At 33.4% G+C, this 27,824-nt stretch overlaps 2 protein-coding genes across 5 annotated transcripts in view; one reads left to right on the top strand and one right to left on the bottom strand.

Annotated features, from left to right (window-relative positions):
* The window catches only part of CALB1 (calbindin 1), a 40,321-nt gene extending 28,299 nt beyond the window's left edge, over positions 1 to 12,022 (top strand). The window contains exons 6-11 of the mRNA XM_074199935.1: positions 1,806 to 1,883; positions 6,948 to 7,003; positions 7,084 to 7,123; positions 7,268 to 7,321; positions 7,675 to 7,746; positions 8,264 to 12,022. Coding sequence (XP_074056036.1) covers positions 1,806 to 1,883; positions 6,948 to 7,003; positions 7,084 to 7,123; positions 7,268 to 7,321; positions 7,675 to 7,746; positions 8,264 to 8,377 — 414 coding nt within the window. The 3' untranslated portion in view covers positions 8,378 to 12,022. The remainder of the gene's footprint in view (positions 1 to 1,805; positions 1,884 to 6,947; positions 7,004 to 7,083; positions 7,124 to 7,267; positions 7,322 to 7,674; positions 7,747 to 8,263) is intronic.
* Positions 1 to 27,824, bottom strand: part of DECR1 (2,4-dienoyl-CoA reductase 1) — a 275,997-nt gene that overhangs the window by 209,992 nt on the left and 38,181 nt on the right. For 3 of the 4 annotated variants that reach the window (XM_074199932.1, XM_074199930.1, XM_074199934.1), the window contains exons 6-9: positions 27,034 to 27,133; positions 25,023 to 25,095; positions 17,771 to 17,917; positions 16,744 to 16,806 (exon numbers count right to left, since the gene is read on the bottom strand). In XM_074199932.1, the coding sequence (XP_074056033.1) occupies positions 16,744 to 16,806; positions 17,771 to 17,917; positions 25,023 to 25,095; positions 27,034 to 27,133 (383 nt within the window). Of the gene's footprint in view, positions 1 to 139; positions 16,604 to 16,743; positions 16,807 to 17,770; positions 17,918 to 25,022; positions 25,096 to 27,033; positions 27,134 to 27,824 lie in introns of those variants that run through there. The other variant, XM_074199933.1, reaches the window with a different exon arrangement.

The raw sequence follows: 27,824 nt of genomic DNA, 5'->3' as shown, positions 1-27,824 counted from the left end.
AAGCAAAGGCTGGATGATTAGTTATTGAATATGTTGAGTTTCTTTGGAGGTGATATGGGTTGAACTTCATGTTTACTGAGACTTCTTCAGTCTCTAAGAAACTATTACATTCAGGGAGGGAGGGAGGGAGGGAGGGAGGGAGAGAGAGAGAGAGAGAGAGAGAGAGAGAGAGAGAGAGAGAGAGAGAGAGAGATCAAGATCTAGAAAGTTCATTTTAAGTTCTGCAACTATATCTTTTGCAAAATATCTCAGAATCTTAAGTTTTGTCCCAAGCAACTATATTTGCTCTGATGAGACTTCTTGACCCAATTAATCTAGCACCAAAGCTCCACTGAGCAAAATACATATTTATTTTCAGCAAACACCTTTGAGCTTTTCATGCCTTATTCAATATCTGAAATGGAAGTTTAAGATAAGAATAAATTACTGAAACTAGCTGAAATGACTTTCTGCCCTGACAGGATAAAATCAAGATGACCAATAAAATTAATGAGTTTTTTTAGAACAGTGAAGAATTCTAATGGTTAGGACAACTGAAACACTCATCTGTATGTACAATAAATGCATAGTTCAACTATATTTGTCATTGATTCATTGGGTTTTTTTTAAGAAGTAAAGTTAATATTCTCAGAATAAACATTATTAAAGGGAATGGAAACATTATATTTTTAAATTCTTGCCTTATAATGACTGTGGAGAGCTTCTAAAAAGCCTTCATATTCCACTTTCAAAAAAATAGATACTCCTTCACTTCAACAGCCAATTTAATAATCACATTCTTTCATCTTTCCCACATTAATATATATTTGATTGTGATTTATATATCCTCCAAGTATAAAGTGTGGAGTGTATTGAATTCTGTTGAACATTCTGCTCTATGCTATTGCCATAGAGGGGCTTATGTCACTCTAACCTGACTTTATCTCTTATGAAATGTGTCATTATCCTAGTAGTAAGTGATTTGATGATCATAAGCTGATGTTCAGGCAGAGGCAGCCCTTGCATAAGGGCGATTCTGATTTGGCTGGTGCAAGTTAATGGGAAATTTTCCTTGCTATTTCAATCCTTTATAGGTTTAGCTAAATGTAGATAAATCTGGGTGTGTTTGTTCCTTGTAACTATTAATAATTGTTCCCTCAGGCAAAAAGGATATTCAACTATGACACTGAGCCATCCCTGTATCTCATTCAGAAGAGAAAGACAAATATTAAAGTTCTCACAGCACACAGTTATTAGACTAGTTCAAAAAATTTGATCCCTCAGACTCTCAAAATAAAATTAAAATAAAATACTGATTTTGTTGAAATAATTATCAGAGAAAATAAGAAAACACAAGATTTTTTTCATAGAATAATTTCATAAGATAAAATCATAAGATAAATTTCAGAGAATTGTAGATATATGACTGGAAGGGACCTAGGAGAATATCTTCTCCATTTTCAGAAAAGAAAATTGAGGCCATGACAGGTAGAGTGATTTTTACAAAGTCACAAGGTAGTGCCAAAGTGGGATTTGAATGCAAGTCCTCCAACTCTAGAAGCTATACTCTTTCCACTATTCTATAATAATTCTCATCCTATAAAAAGGCAAGTCTTGAACTCCATTCACTAGAAGAGTTTATACTGAAGTTTCAGAGGAACATCAGAAGAGTTAATCTCATGTTGAGAAATGTCTTTCTTCCTCTGTTTTTACATTTGTCCTTTCAATTCCATGGCTAAGGCAGCTTCACTCTGTTTATTTTTTAGAAATACTGACATAAAATGTTCATTATTGACTTGTTTTAGTTGTGTCTTTTTTCTTAACAGAATTTTCTAAAGGATTTGTTGGAGAAAGCAAACAAGACTTTTGATGACACAAAATTAGCTGAGTATACAGATTTGATGGTAAGAGGAACTTTCAAATTATTAGATCCCAAAAGATGTAAAATGCCATTAAGTTTGTATTATTTATTTTTGGTGAAAGCATAGCAGTAGTGGCCCAGATGTTCAGTGATTCTCTTCTTCCAGTTTTGATTCCAAGCAAATCATAGAAGTAGCAGGGTTACTGCTAAAACAGGTAAACCTCTTTGAACATGTGGACCTCCAAATATTTCAGGGTATCCATAACTTGGATAGAAAAATATTCATCATCATTTTAATATAATTGACTTTTCTAATTATATTTTATGCATTTAAAAACATTATTCAGAGAAAGGGGTCCATAGGCTTCTCAAGATAGAGGTTTCATACCCATCTCCAAAAAATAGAAAAACTCCTACTCTAAAAGAACTTTCTCTTTTGGAAGACTAAAAAAATGTAAATTGTTTTTAAATCTATAACTATTTACCTTGAATGTTACTAGTCTTAAACTTTAACCATTTCAGGAAAATTATGTAATAACTTAAGAGTTTTCTGATAAGATTTTGGCTTAGGGCTGCTAGAATTTTTAGAGTCAGAAGAAGCATTCTAGGTACCCCCTTTTTTATAAAAATTATATGACTATACATGCTGTCATTCCTTTGTTTCCATTCTATGGTATTATTTTTGGATGGTAATGCAGAGTTTTTGATGGGGTTACATAGAAATGGCTGCTTTTCAGTTCTGGGTAAAGAGAGGCAAAGCTAAATTGATCCAGATAAGTAGCCCATGTGCATTTGGACCTCTGAAAATTGTAATTTGCTAATAGGCATTTGATACAGAAGATAATTCAGCTCATTATAATAGACGGTTAACTAGCCTTGACTTCTGAATATACTCTGAATTTGTTTATCTGTGTATTTGATAGATAGATGGATAGATAGATAAATATTACAATAAACATCTTCCTCCTTCCTCCCTACCCCATCTTTAGTAGAATGTAATATCCCTAAGGTCAGAGGCTGTTTCCTCTTTCTTTTTTTAATATCTCTAGGAATTTAAAGTAGGTACCTAATAAATATTTGTTGACTTAAATCCTAATTCTCTTAACATTAACTATTTTCCCAAAAGTAAACTGTGACTTATCAGAGTTCTTATGCATTTTTTATCAGTTTAAAGCAGGTAAAAGTTACATCATATTGTTAGACTTTCAATAATAATAATATTAGCTAACAATAATATAGTATCGACTATGTAACAGACTCTGTGCTAAATGCTTTACAGATATTGTTTCATTTGATCCTAGAAACAACTCTGGGTGGTAACTGCTTTTATTATTATTATTATTATTATTATTATTATTATTATTTCCTTCTTACAGTTGAAGAAATTGAGGCATACAAAAGTTAAGTGACTTGTCCAGGGTCACATAACTAGGAAATATTTGAGGCCACATTTGAATTCAGGTCTTACTAACTCCAGATATAGCACTCTATCAACTCTGCTACTTAGGTGACCTAAAATATGGTTCTTAACTAAATGGATCTCAATATACATATTAGAGGCATAAAAGGAATATAGATTAGCTACCATTTATAAGATGCTTCATAATTTACAAAGTATTTTCCATACATTATTCAGCACAGTACTTCTGTGAGTTGGGCAGTGCATCCCATTTTGCATATGAGGGATCTGTGACCAAGAAAAGTGAAGGAATTTACCTAAGTTTAAATAGTACTTAGAGGCAGAGGCAAGAAACAAACCTTGATCTTCAAAACACAGATTCTTTACTATATTCTCTATTTACTAGACTCAAATACAGTGGTTAGCCTTTTAGGCAGTTGTTACTCTTGCTACTATTTATAGGACCCTAACATTTGTACTTTTAGAAGGGGTTCCACTTATATTTGTTGTAAGCAAAGTCCTATTTTTGGCTTCTTTAACACCAAGAAAAATACCACTAGGTTCTATTTAGTTATAATAATGACTCCCCTAAAGTGGTCACATTATTCTAATTCACCCAGCATAGTTTCACTGGACTGGAACCTCAGCCATTATTAACATAATTATAGCTATGAATAGTGCATATTTTTAACACATGGAACTACTTTGGGGGAGTCATGAGTTGCACTGGTTTGGGACCTACTCTAATACATGTTCATCATGAAATTACTTATAAATAAGTTTCCCATTAAAAACTGTTAATATAAAAAAATCTTTTTCTATTTTCATTAAACATGACCAATTCAAATTCAAACAGGGGGAAATTATCTTTTTTTTGGAGTCAACATGAGTAAATTTGCACTATGGGTAACAGCTGATATTAAGTATCTAAAATTGTTACTTTTCCATTTTGTTCCAGTTTTAAATGAAGTCTATTTAAGGTAAGGACTCCTTGCCAGGTAGAATCTGAGGCTGGCCTTTAAAAGAGAAAAAAGTCATTCAAATGGGAGTTTTTTCCCTGCTGAAATGGCCTGGCATATCTTATTTAGTGTCATAAACCAGTTCAGATTCAATAAGCAAAATTAATCAAGACCTAATTAAAACAAATGCATATTTTGGGAAATATTTCCCTATGGACAATAAACTCTGATCTACTTGTTCAATGTAGGAGACTGTGACCGTTATTAGAAATCTTTTCAGGGAGCTGTAAAAAATAGAAGTTGAAATAAATTAGTCTCACATTCAGTCTGGGGGCTGGCCTATATTTTATGCTTTGTTCACATCTCACTTCCTTTCACATCAATTTGTCCTAACCAAATCAGATTAGAGGGTTTGTCTTTTCCTATTTCTGTGACTTTGTTGAGACTTTCCTATGACTGGAATGATCTCCCTTCACATCACCACCTGTTGAAATTCTCCCTTCCTTCAAAGACAAGTTCAGGAATAATCTCCTCCAAGACAACTCATCAAATAACCCCAGCAATAATTTTTCCTTTCCTTACATCTCCCAAGGCAATCTATTTGAATTTCTATAACTTATCTAGTCTTTTCCTCTTAGTAAACTATATGCTTCTCACAGGCAGGGGCCATGTACATAAGATTTCATTTTTGTATTCCATTTTTGTAAGCACCAAACATAGCATGCCATGGGTAGTATTCATTTACTAAATATGAATTGGATTGAAGCCTTTTATAAAAAGGTTCTCATCACAGTCCTATGCTAGGAAAATAGAAATTGGGGGGGGGGGAGAAGAAGAAGAGAAGAGTAACCAGATTGGATCAAATGTATATGACTCATACCAGAGGTAAGATAATTATAAGGGTTATAAAAGAGTGACATATAAGATATTTAAGGAAATGGAAGATATCAAAAAAGTGCAGAACACTGCAACTAAAGATGCATCAATACAGATCAATCGGCCTATTCTCTCATGTATTCAAAATCTTAATGAGAATCTTCTATACATAAATCAAGGTTATCCTTAATGAGGGTATTAGTGGAGAACAAGCTGTCTTTCTCAAGTTTCCGTATACATATTCTTAGAAATTTTTGTTGTTAGCAAAGAACTGGAAACTAAAGTAGGTGCCCATCATTTAGGGGAATGACTAGACAAATCATGGTTCATGAATATAAAAAAAATAAAAATGAAAAGTCTATCTCCTTTTCCACATTCCCCCAACACTCCTTAAGAGAAATGTATCAAACTCCAGCCCACAAAACCCCTGAGTCTGACCTGCATCAGATAAAAATGTAATTTGGAAGTCTTTATAAATTAGGAAGTCTTTATAAAAAATACAACAAAGATAATGTTTAAGTTCTTAAAAGTTAGATATTAATTATAGGAATTCTTAATCTGATCCTCATGAAATCTTTTTTGAAATACATTTTGATAACTATTTCAATTCAAATGTTTTCCTTTGTAACCCCATGTATTTTATTTTATGCAATTAAAAAACTTTATCCCAAGAAAAGGTCAATAAGTTCACCAGATCTCCAAAGGATCCATGACATAAAAATAAACAGGGTTAAGAATCTCTGCTATAGAGGTATGACACCAATCAAGGATCTCTGCTAGAGGCCCAGTTACACTTAAAAATACCCCAGCTCGGGGCAGCAAGGTGGTGCAGTGGATAAAGCACTGGGCCTGGAGTCAGGAGTACCTGGGTTCAAATCCAGTCTCAGACACTTAATAATTACCTAGCTGTGTGGCCTTGGGCAAGCCACTTAACCCCATTTGCCTTGCAAAAACCTAAAAAAAATACCCCAGCTTAATTAAAATTTGCCCTTTCTTCTCTCCCTAAAATGTGGTGACAAAATTGACTGTCTCAGTCCAATCCTAATTAATTACTTCCCTTCTCTTTAAAACACTTTCAGCAATACCTTTCGCACAATGTTCCAAACTATAAATATATTTATACATATTCATAATTCATGCTGCTACTCTTACTGTTATCCTCATTTCTCTTCATGAAAAAGTAAATCAATATTTATTGATATACCATTATTTGGAAAGGTCCTAGGGGACAAATATCTAACTCTCCCCTCTTTTCCCTCTTTACCCTACCCTACCTCCATACCAGAATAACAAGAATATTATATAACAAATCTTAGTTTTAGATCTGGAAGGGACTTTAGAAAGCATGCATCACAAAAGGTTTTAAAACTGAGGATGGGAGGAGGGAAGGTAATTAACTTTTACTTTTTAAAAAAGGCATTATTTTCATTAACCTCTAACTAAAATTTGACATTTCCTTCAATTATGCATATAGGGACAAGGGATCCATAAGTTTTATCAATTGCCAAAAGTTAAATCTTTGATCTAAAGCAATTTCCTCATTTTACAAGAAGATTAAACTCAGGAAAAAAGATGACATGTTTAAGGTCAAGTGGATTTAAAAAAAAGTCAAGTTAAGACTGATATTCGGGTCTCTGGCTTCTAACCTCAGAATCAGGGGACTCTTTATAGGATACTATGCTATTTATTTGATTGGTCTCCATGCCAGTATCTGAAAAGTTCTTGATTTCTTGAAAGATTTCAGAAATGCTGATTTCTAGAACTTTGCAGTTGATAAAGTGCCTGAAACTCAATTTTTACTGTACTTTGAATTTTCTTTTTCTCAATGCAACAAATGTGGTTTAATAGCTATAATCATGGCATTGTCTTTCAGCTGAAAATGTTTGACTCTAACAATGATGGAAAGCTGGAATTAACTGAAATGGCCAGGTAAGTTTAAGAACTGAAAATATAGTTTCATATCGATTCCCATTTAAAAAAAAAATCTAACACAATTTTTTAACCCAAAGGTTGCTACCAGTGCAAGAGAATTTCCTCCTTAAATTTCAGGTATATAACTTTTAAATAGTATTTGTCTTGTTAAAGTTAAAAGTTGTAGAGTTTTCAAGTGAAAGATATTATCATGCTCAGCAGTAGTGCAATAACTTGACAACTTAATTTAATCTTCAATCTAACATTTTCCATGTTTTCTAGGGAGTCAAAATGTGTGGGAAAGAGTTCAATAAAGCTTTTGAGTTATATGATCAGGTAACTTGTCTTCATTGTCTATTTCTTTGATTGCTGAGAAACATTTTGAAAAGATAAAAGCATAAACATGTAGCCTACTTTTTGTAATTCAAGGGTTTCTTATTCAAGTCCTTTTTTTTCCTTCTCATTTCCTTCCTTCCCCTTTGTCAATACTCTGAATTGTAGTGCTAGCTCTTCCATTATATTGTTGAGACACAGGACAAATCACTTAATGTCTATCTCAGTTTTGTATTTGTTCTACCTACTATACCTCATAGGGCTTTAGATTTCAATTGTCTCAGTAAACCTTAGCTCATGTTATTGGGGTTAATCTAAGGTTTGCTGTGTTTTTTGTTTTTATCCCCTTCTTTCAGGATGGCAATGGATACATAGATGAAAATGAATTAGATGCTTTACTGAAAGATCTCTGTGAAAAGAATAAGCAGGTAATTTATCCACTGATTATCCTGACGCTTTTAAAGAGAATTTTTTCCAGCCCACTCAGTTAAAATAAAGCACCAAGATGCAAATAAACATCATGACTAGAAATGTATTTATAAATTTGGAGATGAGTCCAAGAAGTATATATGTTTTGTTCTAAATGTCAAATTTTGCTCTGAACCCAACATAGGAGTTCATTAATAGCTTCTAGTACAGTGTCCTGCAAATTCCCTTCTCAGTGCCTATTATCCCTGAGATCCTTTCAAAGGGTCAAAACTATATTGTAAGTATACATATAGATATAGATATGTAGATATGGATATAACCCCCAAAACAAAAATTCAATAACTGAAACCTCAATAATTTTTAAATATAAAGAACTGAGATGAAAAAGTTAGAGAATGGTTTGGAGAAATAATATTTAATAGTTCTATTTACATAAGGAAAGTTTTCACTTTTCATTAATTTCATGGGCTTTAATGATTATATGGATTGATAAAGAAATGTGTATTCTCTGAACAGGATCTGGATGTTAACAACATTTCAGCATACAAAAAAAGCATCATGGCTTTGTCGGATGGTGGCAAGCTGTATCGAACAGATCTGGCTCTCATCCTCTGTGCAGGTGATAACTAGAAGCCCACGATTATATCCATTCACTAGTGATACACTGTATCTATACAATAACTGTGCACTATAAGAGAGTAGGCTGTACTTTCTTTTATATCTGTAAATTTATCTGCATATAGATGATTATCCAGGATGTGTGGCACATTCTTTTCAGTTTGTTTCTATACTGTTTGTAATGTACAGTTTTTGTAACTCTATGATCAATCGATAAGAAGAATGTCTCTGACTGGGTCCATCTCCAAATTCAATAAAATCATCTAAAATTGATCTTGCTTTCTGAAATATAGCTGGACAAGATTTCAAAAAGAAAAAAAAGCTGCCTAGGTCTATTCTGTGAAAATTATCCCCTGCCATTTCAAATCATGTTTCTCCCCAGTTAGAAGCATTGAATACAATGAACAAGTCAGTCTTATTTTAGGAGGGAATAACAGGTCTGACCTCCAAACCATTTATATCCAATATCCACTATCTTAGGAAGGAGAATGCTCTTATATCTAAATCATTCACTGAAAAATAAATATTATTTAATTAATTAAAACCAATTATTTATACCTTTATGCAACCATAGTGAGAAAGGAGTTAATCAACACATCTATTCTGTGGATTAGAATCTCTGACAACAATGTATTTATCCAATACAATTAGCATATGATAATCAATAAAACAAATCAATCAATATGTAAGCCAGAATTTACTAAGTACTAGAAATACAAAGAGAGGCAAAATTCAGTCACTGCCCTCCTGGAGCTTACAGTTTAGTGGGGGAGTTTGTACAAGGCACTGATAAGTGCTAGTGATAAAAATTCAAAATGAAAAAATGGTCCCTGCTTCAAGGAATTTACAGTCTATCAGAATGTACATTCTGTTTGCAAGGTTCTGGAATATCCACCCTCATAAATTTTCTTCATCAAACTTTTGGTCCCAGTTAATTTGACGATGAAGTGAAAAAAGTTTGTATTTGGGTAGAAACATGGATCTGTCATTCTGAAAATTTATTTCTCACCAAGTCTGCCATCAAAGATGATGAACTTAATCCATTTTCTAAACTATTTTCACATGTTGCAGATTATAATTATTCTAGTAAACTGCTGTTTTTACATCATAGTCTGTGTAACTTGTAATTAAATTTAATATACTAAGTATCCTGGTGTCTAGTATTTCATATTTCCTGTATTTTCTCCATTTAAAGATGGTATCATATTCAACAAATATCTCTGTTGCCTCTAAAAATATTTCCTAGCTCTAACAATTATTTTACTAAGTAATTGAATTTTAATTAAATATTCATGTTAAAAAAGATGGTTAAATGTTAACTTGTCAATATTCTGGTTTATGCCATAGGCTCTGTATTTCATCTTGTAAAATCAGCAATTCAAAATAGTCTTGAGTTCTATTTGTATGTTGTGCTTAAAAGGAGTTTAAAATACTGTTATATGAGGGGAAGATTTATTTCCTTTCAATTACCTTATTAACAAGATGAATTTTACTAGCATATTCTTTTACCCATAACTGGTTTACATTATCACATAATGCTAACTGGACCAATCTCTGGTGGTTATTGATGGACCTTAACAGCACCTGCCTTTTGATTCTCTAATCATGAGGCAGATCTAATGAAAGGATAAAAAGAGCTATTTGTAGAGAAAACATAAAGGTGTATATGCAGAGAAGACCGTCAAAATGATGGCTCTGGATTCCATACATTGCAACTGATGATTTCTTCCCTTTATCTAAATGAGGCAAAATAGGTATGAAAGAAAAAGAGATCTACCAATAGATATAATTCATGAAATTGTTTAAATGAATTGTGGATAAACTTTGTTCTTAGTGTGTGTATATGATCACACTGAATTCAGGCTGATTTTAATTATTAAGAACAAATAAAGGGGGGAAATGGATGCACCTTGTAGTTCTTGTTCCTTCTATAAAGTGTTTGACTTTTGATGACCAATCCAGACTAAGATGTTTTACTCCTCTAGCCCAAAAGATTTAAATAAACTGAAATCTCTACTGTAAGTTCATAGTGAATGGATACTACAGAGATTTACAGGAAAGAAATTTCAACAATCCAAAATGGAAATGTCATTTCAAAATGATATATTAAAATATTATCTTCTCCAGAGTACTACAAATAGATTCTTTTTATTCCAGGTCTCAACTAAAAATCTTGTTAAAAACTTCAAGTATTATAAGTATTAAGAAAATTAGAAGACTGATGCTTAATCAGTTCTCTAGGAATATCAGGTAGGCAATATGGTAAAGAGGAAAGAACAATAAACCCAGGTTCAAATTCCATCTCTGTCACTTAGTATTTTTGTAATTACAAGCAAGTCAACAAGTTCCAGGAATTGTGCCAAGAGATGAGGATAGAAAGATAAAAACAGCCCCTTCCCACAAGGAGTTCATATTCTAATGGGGAAGGTAACATGCAAACAATTACAAAATAGTTAAGAGTAACCAGGATAAATTAAATATAATCTCAAAGGAAAGGCAGTGAGAGGGAAATCTGGAATGGATTTTTTTTCAGAAGATGCAAATTTCTTCATCTGTAACATGAGCATGAACCAAGTTGGCCTCTGAGGTCTCTCACAATTCTACTGCAATGATTTTATGGTATTTATCTATTATAGATTCTTAACTTTTTGTGTGTCATGGATCCTCAAGGATCCTTTTTGGCACTCCAGTGAAACCAATAGACTCTTCAGAATAAATTTTTAAATTCTTAATTGACTTAAATGCTAAATTTCAGTCAAAAACCATTCAAGGTCACAAATCCTCTGATATCTATATATAGATTTTGGGTGCTGTGGGGGGGTGTTAATGGGTCCCCGAATAAGAATACCTGTACCATAGACTCTCCAACTAGAATTTTTGCCAATGTTGTAAATTTTAAGTGATTTGGTGTAAAGTGTAGAGGCACCTAGATGGTGCAATGGATAGAGCACAACCCTGGAGTCAGGAGTTTCTAAGTTCAAATCTGGTCTCAGATACTTGACACTTATTAGTTGCGTGACTCTGGATTGGTTACTTAACCCTGATTGCCTTGTATCCAGGCTACCTCCAGTCATCCTGATTCAAATCTGGTCACTGGACCCAGATGACTCTGGAAGAGAAAGTGAGACTGGTGACTTAGCATAGCACCCCCTCATTCAAATCCAATTCACTTTCTTGTCATGCTGTTATCTCCCTGATGTTATGGTCTTTGAAAATAAAGGACAAACAAGAAGTAGTTCATTACTCTATATAGTCCAACACAGCTAGGTGTGATGTCAACACCAGCTAGTTAATAGATAAGAATCATTTCTTAGGCTTACCAATTTTATGAATTAGCCATAACCTCCTCCCTTCCTTTGCAAACTTGGATCTAGAATACTAATGGCACCAAATCTGAGTTTTTAGAGGTTAGTGAAGACACAAAGAGGATTAATAGCTGAGTGTGTGCTCTCATGTCTCCATGTCTATCTCTCATTGCCTGTGTATCACTGACTTGTTTCCCAAAAAATCAAATTTAAATAAATTTTTTAAAATTTCTGCTATTATTTTATATCATTCAAACCTCTGTCCCCACCATTAGCAGGTAAAATAACTTGTGGATATATGTACATACATACATACATATATATATATAATAAATACAGATACAATTCCTGAAATGAAATTTGTCGGTTATAAATAATGTGCTGTCATCTTATTTTCTATTCATCTCTTCCTTTAAAAGAAGTTAAAACAACTTCTAGATATTGAAAAAACCCCAAATAAAGTGAAATTTGAATGTTCCTCACAATTATCTCCTGCTCATATTAGGAAAATTCAATGGTAACAAATCCAGAAATGAACCAATGACCTATTCTTTTGCCAGGACTAATTGTGTTTATCTAGCAAAGATAGACATCCAATCAAAACAAAAGGAATCCAGCAATTAGGTGTGTAGAAATGGAATTTTTTTCTAATTTAACCCCTAAAAGGCTAAACTCTGACCAAATGATGTGATGTAATTTTAAAATACAAGATAGTTGCATTTGAATTGTTAAAAATAAAGTAACAAATATTTTAAAATAATGGATTTTTAAAAACTCCTGCTAGATGGATCAGAATGGGGCTTTGGTATCTACTAGAAGAGTAATCATTTACATGATTTTATAAGAATTAATAGAATGCAGGGGCGGCTAGGTGGCATAGTGGATAAAGCACCAGCCCTGGAGTCAGGAGTACCTGGGTTCAAATCTGGTCTCAGACACTTAATCATTACCTAGCTGTGTGGCCTTGGGCAAGCCACTTAACCCCATTTGCCTTGAAAAAACCTAAAAAAAAAGAATTAAAAGAATGCAATTTTTGTATCATTTTTGAAATATCCACATAGTACATTTTTCTACCTATTCTAAAGCTGACCCGTGGAATTCTTAAAGTTAGATGACTGATAGGACTTAGTCAATTTTTTTATTCACATCCAATTCTTCATGACCCCATTTGGGGCCTTTCTTGGCAAAGATACTGAAGTGGTTTGCCAAATCCCTCTCCAGTTCATTTTGTAGATGAAGAAACTGGAATAAATAAGGTTAAGTAATGGGCCCAGAGTGACATAACTAGCAATTGTGTTGAATTTTTGAATTAGGTCTCCTGGTCTCCAGATCGTGTGCTCTATCCACTGCCTACCTTGTCCTTTTATAAATTAAGATGAAATTGGCTTCTGGAATTACTTGCATAAATTATGCCACTGAGTCAGTTGTTTATATTCAGTCTGTTTATAAAGAATCTGAGGGTACACGATAATAGCGACACATAGAAAGCACACTGGGTCTACCACATGAGATTAATTTCTGAACAGTCTTCTACAAAAAGAAATGTAGACAGGGAAAGGGCTCTTTCATATTTAATGGAATTTTGGGACTAGGAAATAGATCTAGCTCAATAAAGAATAAGAAAGCTGTGTTAGAATACAATGTATATCATATATAAAAATGACATGAATAGTAGCACTCCTCTACAAAGAACTGACATATTCAAGATGACACAGGTTCAAGCCCTCCCAGTCCTAAATATTTACTGTGACCTTGAACAAGCTAGTGAATTAAGGGTCCCAGGTAACTCACTAAGAGAGGAGTTATTTACCTTTTTATGTCATGAACCCTTCTGTCAGAATCTGATGAAGCCTAAGGATCCATTCTCAGAATAATTATTTTAGGGGCAACTAGGTGGTACAGTAGATAGAGCAAAGCCCTGGAATCAGAAGGAGCTGAATTCAAACCTAACCTCAGACACTTAAGAATTACCTAGCTATGTGACCTTAGGCAAGTTACTTAAACCCATTGCCTTACAAAAAAAATAATTATTTTAACTAAATTTAAATGAAAATATATCAGATTGCAAATGAAATCAAATTAAAAGATAGATGCAACTTTTTTCCCATGCAAGTCCATGACCCTCCAAAAACTTTCCATGGACTCCAGAGGGTTTTTTGAACTCCAAGTCAAGAACCCCTGATCATGAGTTAATCTGCATTAGTAGAATGTAAGTCTCCTTACCTGGGAACTCCATATAATGACATTTAAGATACAGGTAAAAAACAAAACTGCATTCTAGGAAACATTTGACTCCCATTCTAACTGTATATCCTATTTGTGTAGTCAATGAAGAAAGTAAATTAGTTTGAGTAAAAGTCTATGGGACAATAGTCATAAGTGTCAATGAAAAAATAATATATGTAGTAATAATTAATAACCATTTTATTATAATCATAGTTTATGCTTTCTTATTCCAAGATTCTAATGACCTCCAAATTCAATGCAAAAATGCCATATGAAAAGTTTGTTCACTAATGCTGTAAAGCTTATGATTCAGAAAATTTATAAGGTATTACAGTGGACCAATAAAAAGAATTATAAACCACAATATTTGTGAATAAACTATATTAGTATTTATATCCACACACAGTTATCTTTTTTCAAATAGTATCAACTGCTAATAGAAAGTATATATATATATAGTATATGTGATTTATGTATGAATATGTGTGTAAGTATATATATGCACATACATATACACGTGTGTATCATAGTATCTATAGACCAATATAAATGTTGCTATTCAGCTGTTTCAGTTGTGTCCAACTTTCCATGGGTTTTCTTGGCAAAGATACTTCTCCAGTTCATTTTACAGATGATGAAAATAAGGCAAACAGGGTTATATCACTTGTCCAGGGTCACACAGCTAGTGTCTGAGGTCAGATTTGATCCCAAGAAGATGAGACTTCCTGATTTCAATTTTGGCATTCTAACAACTGTGCCACCCAGCTACCCTAAATTATTACAATGTGAATACAAATTGCATATATAGATGTACCTTCAACAGCAATTCCATTTTCCCCTGTAATCAATATGCTTTCAAGTCTCAATTTGTGACCCACAAATAAATACTCTTAACAAAGACATTATAAGGAAATGAAATACTATAAATATTTCAATAATATCAATATTTTGCCAATCTTCCCCACTCCTAACCAACCCACTATAATTATTTCCCAAAGACTAGTTTAAATGTATTGCTTACAACTGTTTAATGCTTATTGATTTACACTAGGAAATTAGGAAATTTTGCAACCACGCACATGATAAAACGAAGAGATTTGAGTTCTAATGTCAGTCTAAACCTAATTAGCTAAATATCCTTCTACAAGTCATTAAACTTCACTGAACATTCCCTCACCTTAGTAATGAAGGAGTTAGACAATGACCTCAGAAATTCCTGTGGTATGGTAATACTAGTATTATTGTTAACAGTAATTCCTGCTTTCACAAAAACATATCTTACTCTTTTGAGTTAGAATCACACTCTTAGAAGAGGTTTACCTTCTTTAAAAAAAATCAGGCTTATAATTCTAATTGGTATTGGGAACTCCCAATGAGGAAACTCCCTCCAATAATACAGATCAATATAATTTATTACCTTAAAGAGATCCTATGGATACTTAGTGACTTTCCCAGGATGATAAAACCAGTATGTGTCAGAACAGGGACTTAACTCTAAAACTAGCCCTAGATATTTTGCAATGATGTCTTTCATTTAGGGCTTTCCCAATATTAATAAAAGCTATAAGTAATAAATAATGATGACAAAAGTTTTCATGTCTTCATAACTGGAATTACCTGCCATAAAGTACAGAGTGAAAAAAAATACTTCTCATTGCAATACAGGGAGAAAATCACTTGGGGTATCTTTGAAAGCTAATTTTGAGCTGCCATTTTTTCAAGCTTTAGGTAATTTAGGATTTAGCTAATTCAATCTTTTGGTAATATATGTGATAAAGTAATATCTGAGAGCAAGTAAAACAGGAAGGACTACTAAGAATTGACTAAGTTAAATAGGAAGAAAAGAGGCTCAGGGTCCAATTATGGAGGTTAGAAAACAAAGTTTAGCAGCAGGTGACATAGTTTATTACTAGAGACAAATATCTGTAAACAGAGAAACACTGTTTGCATGGGGATGGGGAAGAAATTGAGGCAAAGTAGTTTTAAATATTCATAGAATTGACAAAATAAAAATTGACTAAAAGGTGCTAATGAAGGGTAAGTGTTCCTAAAGCACAACCAAATCTATTTGTGAATGTATTTGTACTCCCTTGTTAAAACTAGAACTTTGGTATGTTATTTTAATGCATATAAATTTAAGAATGGAACATCTGAAACAAGGGCAAATCTATAGACAGCAACAATAATAGAAAGTGGCCATGTGTAAATGGTCAATGGAAATAGGCCATCATCAAATATAGGGATTTCATCTCTCCCCTGAACTCCACTGGCACAGCCTGCAACTCACCTATATCTTATTAAGATAGTAAATCTGGGTAATTTGGGTACCCAACCCTACTTCAATTTCATGGATAATTTCTACAAAAGGAGGATTGTGCTCTCTATTTTAATTACCTAGAAAATTGAAGCTATGACACTTGGCTTTCCATATTCACATATAAGACCATTCTCATTCTCAGGATAATGAGGACACATTATTCAAAGAGAACAGACTAGAATTAAACTTGACATTTAAACACCAATCTCTCATGACAAGATTTTTTTTATTGAATGTGTTACATAAAACAGTTAAAGAAAATTTAAGTAAAATTACTGTTTATTTTGCTTCAATATCTTCCACAAGCAAAGGATTAAGATAAGGGTAGCTTTAGGAACCTTTTGTTTTCCTGATCATTTGTTCTAATAAGTCCCATTGCTCCTTGGTTACCTACCATAAAAAGAAAAATACAAATAAATATATATATATATATATATATATATATATATATATATATATATGATCCAGTAAAGATTTATGAAGATTTAGTAGCATTGTGTATGAATATCAGATCTGGAAAACAACATTACCTTAATTAAACTGTTGAATTCTCCTGACATAAACACATATTCTCCTCCATCAAATCTAATGACCTAGAAAAATAGTATGGAATAAAGTGAAAAGAGGCTTCTATGATACTTATCATGTCCTTTTTCTATCCTGTTTAGAAAACCCAAATTCTAAATCACTCAGAGTCTAAATTTTAAAAAGAGTTGTTTGTTTTGTGTTGTGCTGGTGGGGATGATAGTAGTGGTGGCGGCAAGAATATTAATAATAATAATACTTTATAAATGGCAAAACACTTCACAAACATTTCATCAGCAATAATGATGATAAAAATGATAATATGGATGATATTCTACTAACATATCACTCTACAATTTAACTGTGATACAGAAGCACTTGAAAACTATGTCATCAAGTGTGGGCTCTAGCTGGACCTATCAAATTAGAAAGTCTGAAAGGCTTGTAGTTCAGAGGGAGAGTATATGAGTGTTGCTTAAGCTCCATCTATAACTATGTTCAAATAGGCTTATTACCAAAAGTTTAACCACTGGGAAATAGTTTTTCCCTCAAAGAAATTCTGAAAGAAGATCTATATTGATATAGAAGGACTGTAATCAGTAATTATAGAATGAAATATTTGAGAAAAGTCCATATCACAGATATCATCATCATCATCATCATCATTATCATAACCAGCATCACAGCTAATATTCACATAACACTTCACATATCGGACCAGTAGGCACCATAATCATCTACATATATAACACTTAATGATAATATGTTTTCATAAATATCTAATTATGAATTAATTATAAAGATTGAAAAGAGAATATATTAAAACATTTAAATGTTTTAAAATAAGGTGATTTCTTAAGTTTGTATAAATGTATCCATACAACACATATGAATATAGGTGTTTATGTATGATTAAAAGTTTGTGCATATGTGTTCCCCTATGTGTACATAAATATTAAATTTAGCATACCCAAAATTAGACATCGGCTATTCTTTTTAAATAATCAAAAACCCAAGAAAAACAAAACTTACTGTTCCATTAATCCAAGAGGCAAAATCACTGCACAGAAAAGCAGCAAGATTTGCAATTTCTTCTATAGTTCCTAGTCGGCCACAAGGAAGTCTCTCAATCATATCTTTTTCAAAATCTCCAGTTGGGTCAAGGCGGCTAAAAGCACCCTTAAGAATTAACAAAAATAAAGTTAGGTTACATGGTGTTTGGGAAAAGGGAAGGAAAACAAACAAATAAGTCAACTTGTCATTCCTCTTTAACAAGAGAATTGGCCAAATAAAAAATAAAGGAACAGACACAGAAAGATCCCTGCACACAAACATACACACACACACACACACACACACACACACACAAACATGAAATGAATTAATGAGTAAGAAAATAAATAAAAGGATAAAATGGATGACTAAATGAAGCTACATGAACAGATTATTTATTCATTAAGACTGAAGACCTGCAGAAAGTCAATCAAAGAGCAATTCTTTGATTAGAAAATCATTCTGTTTCCCCACTTATAAAAGATGCCTGTTCAAGGAATCTTATAGATTTGTTGTAAGACTCAAATGAGAGCAAATATGTGAACATATTCTGAAAACTATAAACAGATATGTATAGTAGTATTACATTGTAAGCAGAAAGAAAAAGTGATTCAATTCTTAGAGAGATGGAAGATTTTCAAGAAGATATCTTTTGTTCTTTTACTTCAAAGTATAGGGGTAGAAATGAGCCATCCACAAGGAAAAAAAAAACACAACAATAAATCTTACCCAGATCCTGGGAAATGTGGGAAAGGGTAACAGACATTTAGAAAATATTTTCTGAATTCAGTTATATGGAGGAATAGGAAGAGATGAAAAATAGTTTTGTCCTGATCAATAAAAGATATAGGTCTTTAGTATACTAGAGTCCTCTTATCTGTATGATGGTTATGATAGTAGCAATTATGCAACAGAAAATGAAAAATATCAAAAAACACATGATGTATCTTAGAGATATTCTTAAATAATAATTTTAAGATGTCATGATAATAAAAGATAGCAATGCAGTTTAGTGCTTTAAAATTTACAAATAACCTTGTAAGAAAGATAGTTCATATATTATTTTTCTCAAATTAAAGATTAGTAAATTTGAAGTTCAGAAAGATTGAGAGATTTAGGACTGGGATATCCTGGTAAATGTTTAACAACCATCTCTATGAAAAAAGGATGAATGATACATTCTAAGTTTAATCTATATTATTCTCACTTTTCCATCACCTTTTTACCTAGATTATCAACAAAACAATAATCAAACTTTAATTTTTAAAGCTTTTGCCAATTTCCAAGGTACAGATGATCAAACTGAAAATTTAGCAATTGTCTCTCAAGAGGTAATTTAAGTTGGCTCCAACATTCCCATGCTTAGAACCACAGTATTAAGAGCTTAAAGAAACCTCAGAGATCACATAACTCAATCACCCCATTATACAGAAAAGGAAACTAAGGCCCACTGAGGTTAAGAGATTTGCTCAAATTCATAGAATAAGTACACAAATCTAAACATAAATCTGAATAAAATTAGATATTTAATATAGATTTATGGTATTTCCTCCAACACAGAAAATCATTCCATTGGATTCTTATTCAATAAACACAGCCAGCTGAGAAGATGACATGACTCAAAATATAGGAATTCTGTGCTCCTAGTCAGATATAAGGTACATCTAGCAACATTCAGTAAAAGTACTTTTGCCTGGAAAACAGTAAATCTCATCTAGAGGGCTTTGCTCTGACAAAGAAGGGAAAGATGAAAACTGCCCATATAGATTTGGTACCAGAGAAAGAAACAGATACAGTAAAGGTATATACTGTTGCATAAAGCAAAAACAAAGACCAAGGCCAGACATTAGTGTGCTTTCCAAATATTATCCTATTTGATCCTCACAATGTTCACGGTAGGAACTGCTAAAGAAATAGAAGTAAACAGAAGTTAAGTGACTTGCCTAGCTATTACACATATGAGGCCAGATTTAAACTCAGCTTTTCCTTAACTATAGGCTCAGCACTTGATTCACTGCATCACCTATACACAATATACACAAGGCAACAGCATAATAAAATTAAGGGCTCAATGTGTGGGCAATAAATAGGGTGACAGTCCTTATGTAACATAGCTTCAAGTTCCCTCAATATTGTTATCATACTGTTCTAGACACAATCCGGTTTACCAATGTCTCTTATGAAAAGAGAACTACACACAAGACCCTCTATGTAGTTTCACCATAGTAGATAATAGTGGCTCTATAAATTTCAGATTTTTTTTCTCTGATGGAATTAAGCTTATGTTCATTTTTTGTCAGTTAACAAAATATTGACTTATACCAAGTTTATCCTATCAGTTGAAGTCTCAACTTTTTTCTTTTTTCTCTTTTTTAATGAATTGCTTTCTAATCATTTTCATCACCTTGTATTGGTAAAATTATTTATCTTAAGCATAGGAGAATTATTTTAAATTTGTTCCTACTTATAATCTCATTTGATTAAAACTGCTCTATAATTCAAACTTTAGTGAGATGTTTTGGAATCCTGATTACCCAACCTATTGGCTTTTGGTTTTGTGTCTTCTGAAAATTTGACATACATACAATTTATGCCCTCATCTAAGTTACTGATAAAATTACAAAACAAGGAGACAAATTTGACCTTCATCAATATCATTAAGCCTAAATGGAATGGGGTTCCTAACTAGAATCTGACAAACAAAGGGTAAAACATCCAAAAGAAAGAAACTAGAGCAGAGGCTTTCAACTTATTTTGTGTTTGAAATCCTTTGGTACCATGGGGAAATCTAAATATCTTTTATCAGAATAATATTTTTCAATGCCTAAAATACATAGAGTTACCAAGAAAATGAAATCATTTTGAAGTATGTATCAAGAATTTTTTAAAGTTTACACATCCCAGATTAAAAATCCCTGGTCTTGCTAAAAGGAGGGGTAAGAAACATTATAGATGAAAAATTTACATATTCATGAGGAACCTAGAAAGAAAAAACATGGCAGAGATCATATAGATGAGTCAACTGAAATAGTAAGAGAAGTACCACAGTTGCACTACTAGTATATGCCATTCAAACAGAATAAGGATTCTGTTTCAATATGGATTGTGTGAAACAGATCTCAGACCTAACAAGGAAGCTGGATATTATAGTAATGAAAAAAACTACAACCATATAACCATTTCTTGCTCTTCTTTCTTTGGAAAGTTCAGAACAGCTATTCAATTAGTAATTCGACTTAATGATCACTTCATCCTTCAAAAGGTGGAAGCACTTAAGGGGAATGGCAATTCCAACTCTAACTTTGACCAGGAATAGTGGGCTGTCAGGTACCTTGGAAAAAAGTGACAACTCTCTCATAGAGTTTATGACCAAGGAGAAAGAGTGCCAATGAGTTCAGAGAAAAGGTAAATAAAATTCAATGACACACCATTTCGAATGTAAAGGAAGACCAAGAGGGATTAAAGGAATCTCAAAAAAATTATGAAGACCCAAACATAAATTTTTCCAGGAAGGAGGAAAAAAAATTGATGTCTCATCAACAAACTCAGATTTTAAAAAGATGTATAGAAGCTGAATGCCATATGATTATAGTGATGAATCTTGTTCTTAGTGAAAACATGAAGAAGAAATGTTTCTCCTTCCTCCTTTTGTTGAAAAATGGAGAAAGGAGGGGTTATGACTATGGAGTGTAGCACACTGTCAGATATTATTGCTGTACTGGTTTTGATTAATTTTTGTCAGAAGGGACAGCCCATGATTGGGGTCAAGATGATCATAACAATAAATAATTGTGATATACTTCACCCCCAATTACTCTGTGATCCAGTGACATTGGAGTACTTACTGTTTCTCACACAAGATACTCTATCTCCCAGTTCTGATCATTATAACTGGCAGCCCCCTAAATTTGGAATCACTTCCTTTGTCTCTGCCTCCTGACTCTAACTTCCTTCAAGTCCCAGTTAAAATCTCACCTTCTGTAAGAAGGGGATGGGCATAGTGAAATTGATAAAGGTCAAATGTGTCTGCTGACATTAGAACTTTTACCATATAACTCAGATGCCAAGCATAAATAGCATGTTTGTCCAAATTGCAGAAGACATTAAAGTGGAAGAGTTAGATGCATAACAGAACTGAGGTTCCAAAACATCTCTATATAGCTCTAGGGTGGTTAGGTAACACAGAGGATAGAGCACAGGCCCTGGAGTCAGGAGTACCTCAGTTCAAATCCAGCCTCAGACATTTAATAATTACCTAGCTATGTGGCCCTGGGCAAGCCACTTAGCCCATTGCCTTGCAAAAAATCTAAATAAAAAAATAAAATAAAATAAAAATAAAATGTGCTCTGGGCATTAAGATGAGCACCAACTTAGATGAAGTCACTCTGGAGCCTTTGACCCCATACTCTTTAGGCTTTATTCATCTTCTTGGTCTGAGTTTTCCTTGGATTAGCTCGGCAATGACTCTCTGCATCCTCTTCTCTAGCTTTTCCAGTTTCTTGGCCATATCTCCCTTTAAGTCCCAATCTGGTTTTCTGGGGACAAAGTTACTCAAATCCACTTGCTCAGTAATGGGCTTTAGGCTTCTCCACTTTCAGTTGGTCTTTTACTTTCTCTTCCACTGAAGTTGGTTTGCCCTGAGGTACTTTTCTCTTTTTTTGCTCCTCATCCTGAAGAGCACAGTTCTGCAATTTGAGTTCCTTGTATTCTCACCTCCTTATTCCTCTTCTTTGACATATTTACTTTTTGTTCTAATAAAATGAGATTAAGTAGGGGGGAAATTTAAATGATACTTTATTAATGTTAAGCATTTAGCCTTCATGTACTTAACTGTTTGCACATGGTCTACCCTCCTTGCCCTCCTTAGATTATGAGATCTCTGAGAGTTTTTGCTTTGGGTTTTGCTTTCCCCCAGGTTTACTTGGCACTTACTCAGTAGGGCATTTAATAAATATCAGTTGACTTACTTAGTTTTTACTAATACAACTTATTTTTTACAATAAAACTTTTTTTTTAAATACCTGATTAGAGGATAGCAGCAAAATAGCTGAGGACCATATAAACCCACTTCATATCTGATAAATACATAGTAGAATACTGTCTCCTCCATTAGAATTTTCCCTTTTCTATACCCCCAGCACTTAGCATTGTGCTTCACGTATGATACACACTTACTAAACAGAGTCTGAAAGGAATATGGAAAAACTAAAATCCCTAATGAGCTGAAAGGGACAATGAATACTAACTATAGCTTTTTCTAGCTATATCAAGTGCAAGATCAGAATCAATGAAGAAATAAGGATAGTATTTGGAGTTATCCACCCTCACAACCTGGGGGTCACCTCAACTCCACACTCTCTCACTCTACAATATCCAATCAATTGCTAGGTCCTGTTATTTCTAGTTTTGTAACATCTTTCACATACACTACCTCTCTTCTCCTCTGATGCTGCCAACACCTTTGGAAAGGCCCTCTTAACCAAACCCAGACTACTGCAATAGCCTGCTAGTCAGTTTCCCTGCCTCAAGTCCCTACCCATTTCGATTTTTTCCTGTAGTCTGTTGTTTGGCCAGTCAAAAGTTAAAAAAAAAATTCTCTCCTCTCAAGTTGTTCACAGACAACTTATAAACAGCTAGATATAAATAAGATATTTACAAAATAAACTGGGATAGTCTCAGAGAAAAGACTGAAGGGAACTGGGAAAGGCTTCTTGCAGAAGATGGGACCCTTATGATGAAATTGGAAGCAAGGCAGGAAAGCCAGGAAACAGAGAAGGGAGAAGATTATAGACATAGAACATACCAATGAAAATGCTTGGATTTGAGACAGCTAGGTGGCGCAATAGACAGAGTACCGGCCCTGGAGTCAGGAGTACCTAAATTCAAATCTGACCTCAGACACTTAATAATTACCTAGCAGTGTGGCCTTGGGCAAGCCACTTAATCCCATTTGCCTTGCAAAAAAACCTGAAAAAAAGAAAGAAAAGAAAGAAAGAAAATGCTTGGATACAGGAGATGTGAGGGTCTTGTTCAAAGAACAGCAGAGGTCAGTGTCACTGGATCACAGAGTATATGGGGGTATTAAATTGATGAATGTGCTAGAAGACTAGATGAAGTCAATCAGTCAGTGGTAAACATAAGTGCCTTTGTATCTGGCATTAAGTATTGTGGATTCAAAGAAAGCCCTTGCCCTCAAGGAACTTACTTCTAATGGGGCTGAAGGAACTGAAGAGGAGAACCAAGAGTGGGAACTGAGGGGGTTTAACCTGGAGAAATGAGAACTTAGAAGAGACATGGGACATAATGATATTTGTTTTAAAATATCTGAAATGCTAGTGGAAAAGGAATTAGATTTTCTCTTTATGATGTCAAAGAATCTAATCAGGAGCAATGGGAGGAAGATGCAGAGAGGAAGATTTAAATTAGATCTATAAAAGAGTGGAGTAGACTGAAGGAAGTAACATGGTTCTCTCTCTAGAGGTCTTCAAAGACTAGAAAAAATTCTGGTGTATTATAAAAGGGATTAAAGTCCATCTGTAGGTTGGTGTTGTGTGCTACAAAAGATATATGTTCTGCCAATTAGATTCTATGAAGCACCTAATGAACTCGGGGTCAAAGATTCAAATCCAAAACGGTTCATAGAAACAATCTAGCCATAAAGGATGAATTAATTGTCTTCTCAATGGGCAATGAGAGGAAAGAGAGGGTAAGAAAAAATTAGAAGTTAAAAAATTTTAAATAAATGTTAAAATAAATATATAATTAAAAAAAAAGAAATCATCTAGTCCAACATACTTTTTTACAGATAAAGATTCAGATCTTGCCTAACAAGATTCACTGACTTGCTATGTTACATAATAGGCAGCCCAGGTAGAACTAAAACCCAGGCTCTATTGAATTCAAATCCAGTGTTCACTAAATCACATTCCTTCCTAAATATTGATAATTATGATGTCAATTTTACTTTGAAATCACCAAAATTCATGAATATATATATATACACATAACATATAAGTTTTTCTGACCCATCACCTTTCTTTCCACTTGTTCTTACTTTAGAATTTTAGATAACTGAATGCAGCCATTTCAACATTAATTTTTTTTAATATTTCAAGGCAATTAATTGTCCAATGCTCATTTCTAACACATCTTAAATAAATAAGCAGGTATTCAATATTTTAGCATTCCTTAAGTTCTTATGTATCATGATACTAAATGAATTAAGGCTTACTTTAGTTTTGATTGGTCCTGGTTGAATTACATTGAATCGCATGCCATATCTACTCCATTCAGATGCAAGAGACCTAGAAATTATAACAAAGAAAAATGAATAGGAAATCAAGGAATACATTTTCCCCTTTTAAAGAATATTGACTTCTCATTGGTTTGGGAGGGGCAAAAGGGAGAGAATTTGAAACTGAAAATTTTTAAAATAAATGCAAAATGAAGCAATATACATAGATCTAGTCTTCCTATCTTTCCCAAGCTAGAAATCTAGAGGCTACTCACAAGTCCAATCCCACTCTGATAAGCATAGGAGCTTTGATGTGCTCTCTTTTTGTCCTGCTAGTTCTTCTCTCCTTAGGCAATTTAGTGATCTCCCTCTTCTGGCAGCTCACCAAGTGCCAAACCTGGTTCACTACATTTCAGAACTCCCAAGGTTAAAAGACCTAAAAACCTCCTCAGTTTCAGGGAACACAGACATACACCACCACACTCTAGAAAATCAATCTTCTAAGGATTTACATTGCATACTTCTATCAAATCAATAGGAGTCTATTTTGCTGATTAATTTTCATTCAGTGAAATTCAATGAGTTATTTGCCACATGCAGGACAATGTACATAAAGACACTTAAAATTTTAGTCATTTTTCAGTTTTGTCTCATTCTTCACAAACCTATTTGAGGTTTTCTTGGCAAAAATACTAGAGGGTTTTGCCATTTCCTTCTCCAGTTCATTTTATAGTTGAGGAACTGAGGCTAACAAAGTCAAATGTCTTGTTCACAGTCACACTAGTAAAGGTCTGAAGTCAGATTTGAGCTCAATCCCTTACTTTAGGCCCTACATACTGCCCACTGCCCCACCTAGCCAACCCAGTTGTTAGTAAATTCCCTCCATAACTATGTTGAATTGTTAAAAACCTACTTTCTTAACTCTGTTTGAACAACAGGGATATAGGAGGAAATAGGAGGTGTGGAGGTAGACAGCAGATAAAAGGAGGGTAAAATCAAGGATGAATTTCACCTACATGAAGAACTTGACTTCCTTTATGATCACACATCATTGATATTTTTTGTTATTTGATTATAAATTTTATGACAATTCTTGAGTAAAAGTCATCATTAATACTATCCTGTGGCCAACTTAATTTAAGTATGTACCTCTCCATAATGGCTAACAAATACAACATTTTTGCTGTGATATATTAATTTTGAGAGGATTATCTTCTGAGTATGAGAGGTAATCAATCATTGTATTCATTTCTCTAAAATGAATCAGTAAATGTTCTCTAAATGGGTAGGTGTGTGCTAAATCTGCTAGTACACTAGAAATAAAGGACCATTTCATTCATAAAATTTACATATAAAAGGGAAATGTATTAAAGAACACATTATATCAGCCACATCTTAGATTGAAAATTCAGAATTAATGATATAGAGGTTATAAACATATTCTATAACTTCCCAGATTTCCCTAAATCTATAAAGTCTAATCCAATGTATGTCTGAATTGCCTCATCACTTTCCTCACTTCTCAATGATTAGTGGAGAAAGAAGAGTTATCTGTTGCCCATAATTCTAAACATACGCTCTGGGATCTTTGATCATTACAAATATTTGAAGATGAAAAGAAGGAAGTGGATAGAATTTGCTTCATCCAATGGCCCTGGACTGGAATCTATGAGACATTCTTATTTATACATTCTCAGAGGCAAGGTCAGAAAAGAGGAAAAAAAGAATAAAATGATATTAAGGAAGCGTATGCTCTGAAAAGATGACTTTGTTCCTTAATTCATTCAAGACAATTTTGAAATTTTACAGTATTCTATCTATACAATGTGCAATAAATAGATTAAAACTCACCTAGAGCTCCTGTCTAGAACTTTACTTTTTGAGATGTCTTACATCCATGAGATGATCAAGAGGCAAATAAAAGGAACTTAAAAAAGGCTAGTACAGCAGGTGTTACTAAATTGCATAAATCAACGTAAGCTGCAGGAGAAATGTAATTATTACTTACATGTTCAGTATTTCCACACCTGCTTTGGCAGAAGCACTTGGCACTACAAATGCTGATCCAGTCTGAGCATAGATAGTTGTGATAGCCAGGAATGCAGCCCCTGAAAATGCATAGGACAATATAGCTGATTAATGATAAATCTGTATCTAAGGAGACCAGTGAATATGGTTGCATGAGAAGAAGTCTCTTTCACAACTTTCAAAAAGATTGAGGAAGAGCTACTGACCATGGGAAATCCAAAATGAAATTATACTAGGTGTCTTTTTCCAGGCCAGGTCAGCACAGCCAGAGGTAGGAAACTTTCAATATGATAAAAGGGTTAAAGGTCTGTAGCTATGTAACTGGGTTAAAAACAAAGATGAGAAAAAAAAAAGTATAGAAATCATATCTCAAGGAATCATGACTAAAAACTGCCTTGATCTAACAGAACCAATCAATGAGTTAATAAAAATTTATTACAATGTACAAACAAGTGACATACCAGATAAATAGGAAAGAATACATAGAAGGAAAATGATAGAATTAAGAGGGATTGGGAAAGGCTTCCTGTAAGAAGACAGGCAAGTCAGAAGACAAAGATGAGGAAGGAAAGCAAAGTGAATATAGAAAGAATACACCTTCTTATTCTTGAAAGAAACTCTAAAATAAACACCTAACATATAAAAGATAATATCCAGAGACTCCAAGCCAAAGAAAAAATTAACTTAAGTCACCAGAAAGGAGGAGTTCAAGTACCAAAAGAAGTCATTATCACCCAAGACTTGGCAGTCAGAGTTTATAAGAGGTTATTC

The sequence above is a fragment of the Macrotis lagotis genome, chromosome X, assembly GCF_037893015.1.
Source record: "Macrotis lagotis isolate mMagLag1 chromosome X, bilby.v1.9.chrom.fasta, whole genome shotgun sequence".
In the NCBI taxonomy this organism is placed as follows: Eukaryota; Metazoa; Chordata; class Mammalia; order Peramelemorphia; family Peramelidae; genus Macrotis; species Macrotis lagotis.
The sequence above is the reverse complement of the archived record's forward strand: the minus strand, read 5'-3'. Positions and strand labels throughout refer to the sequence as shown.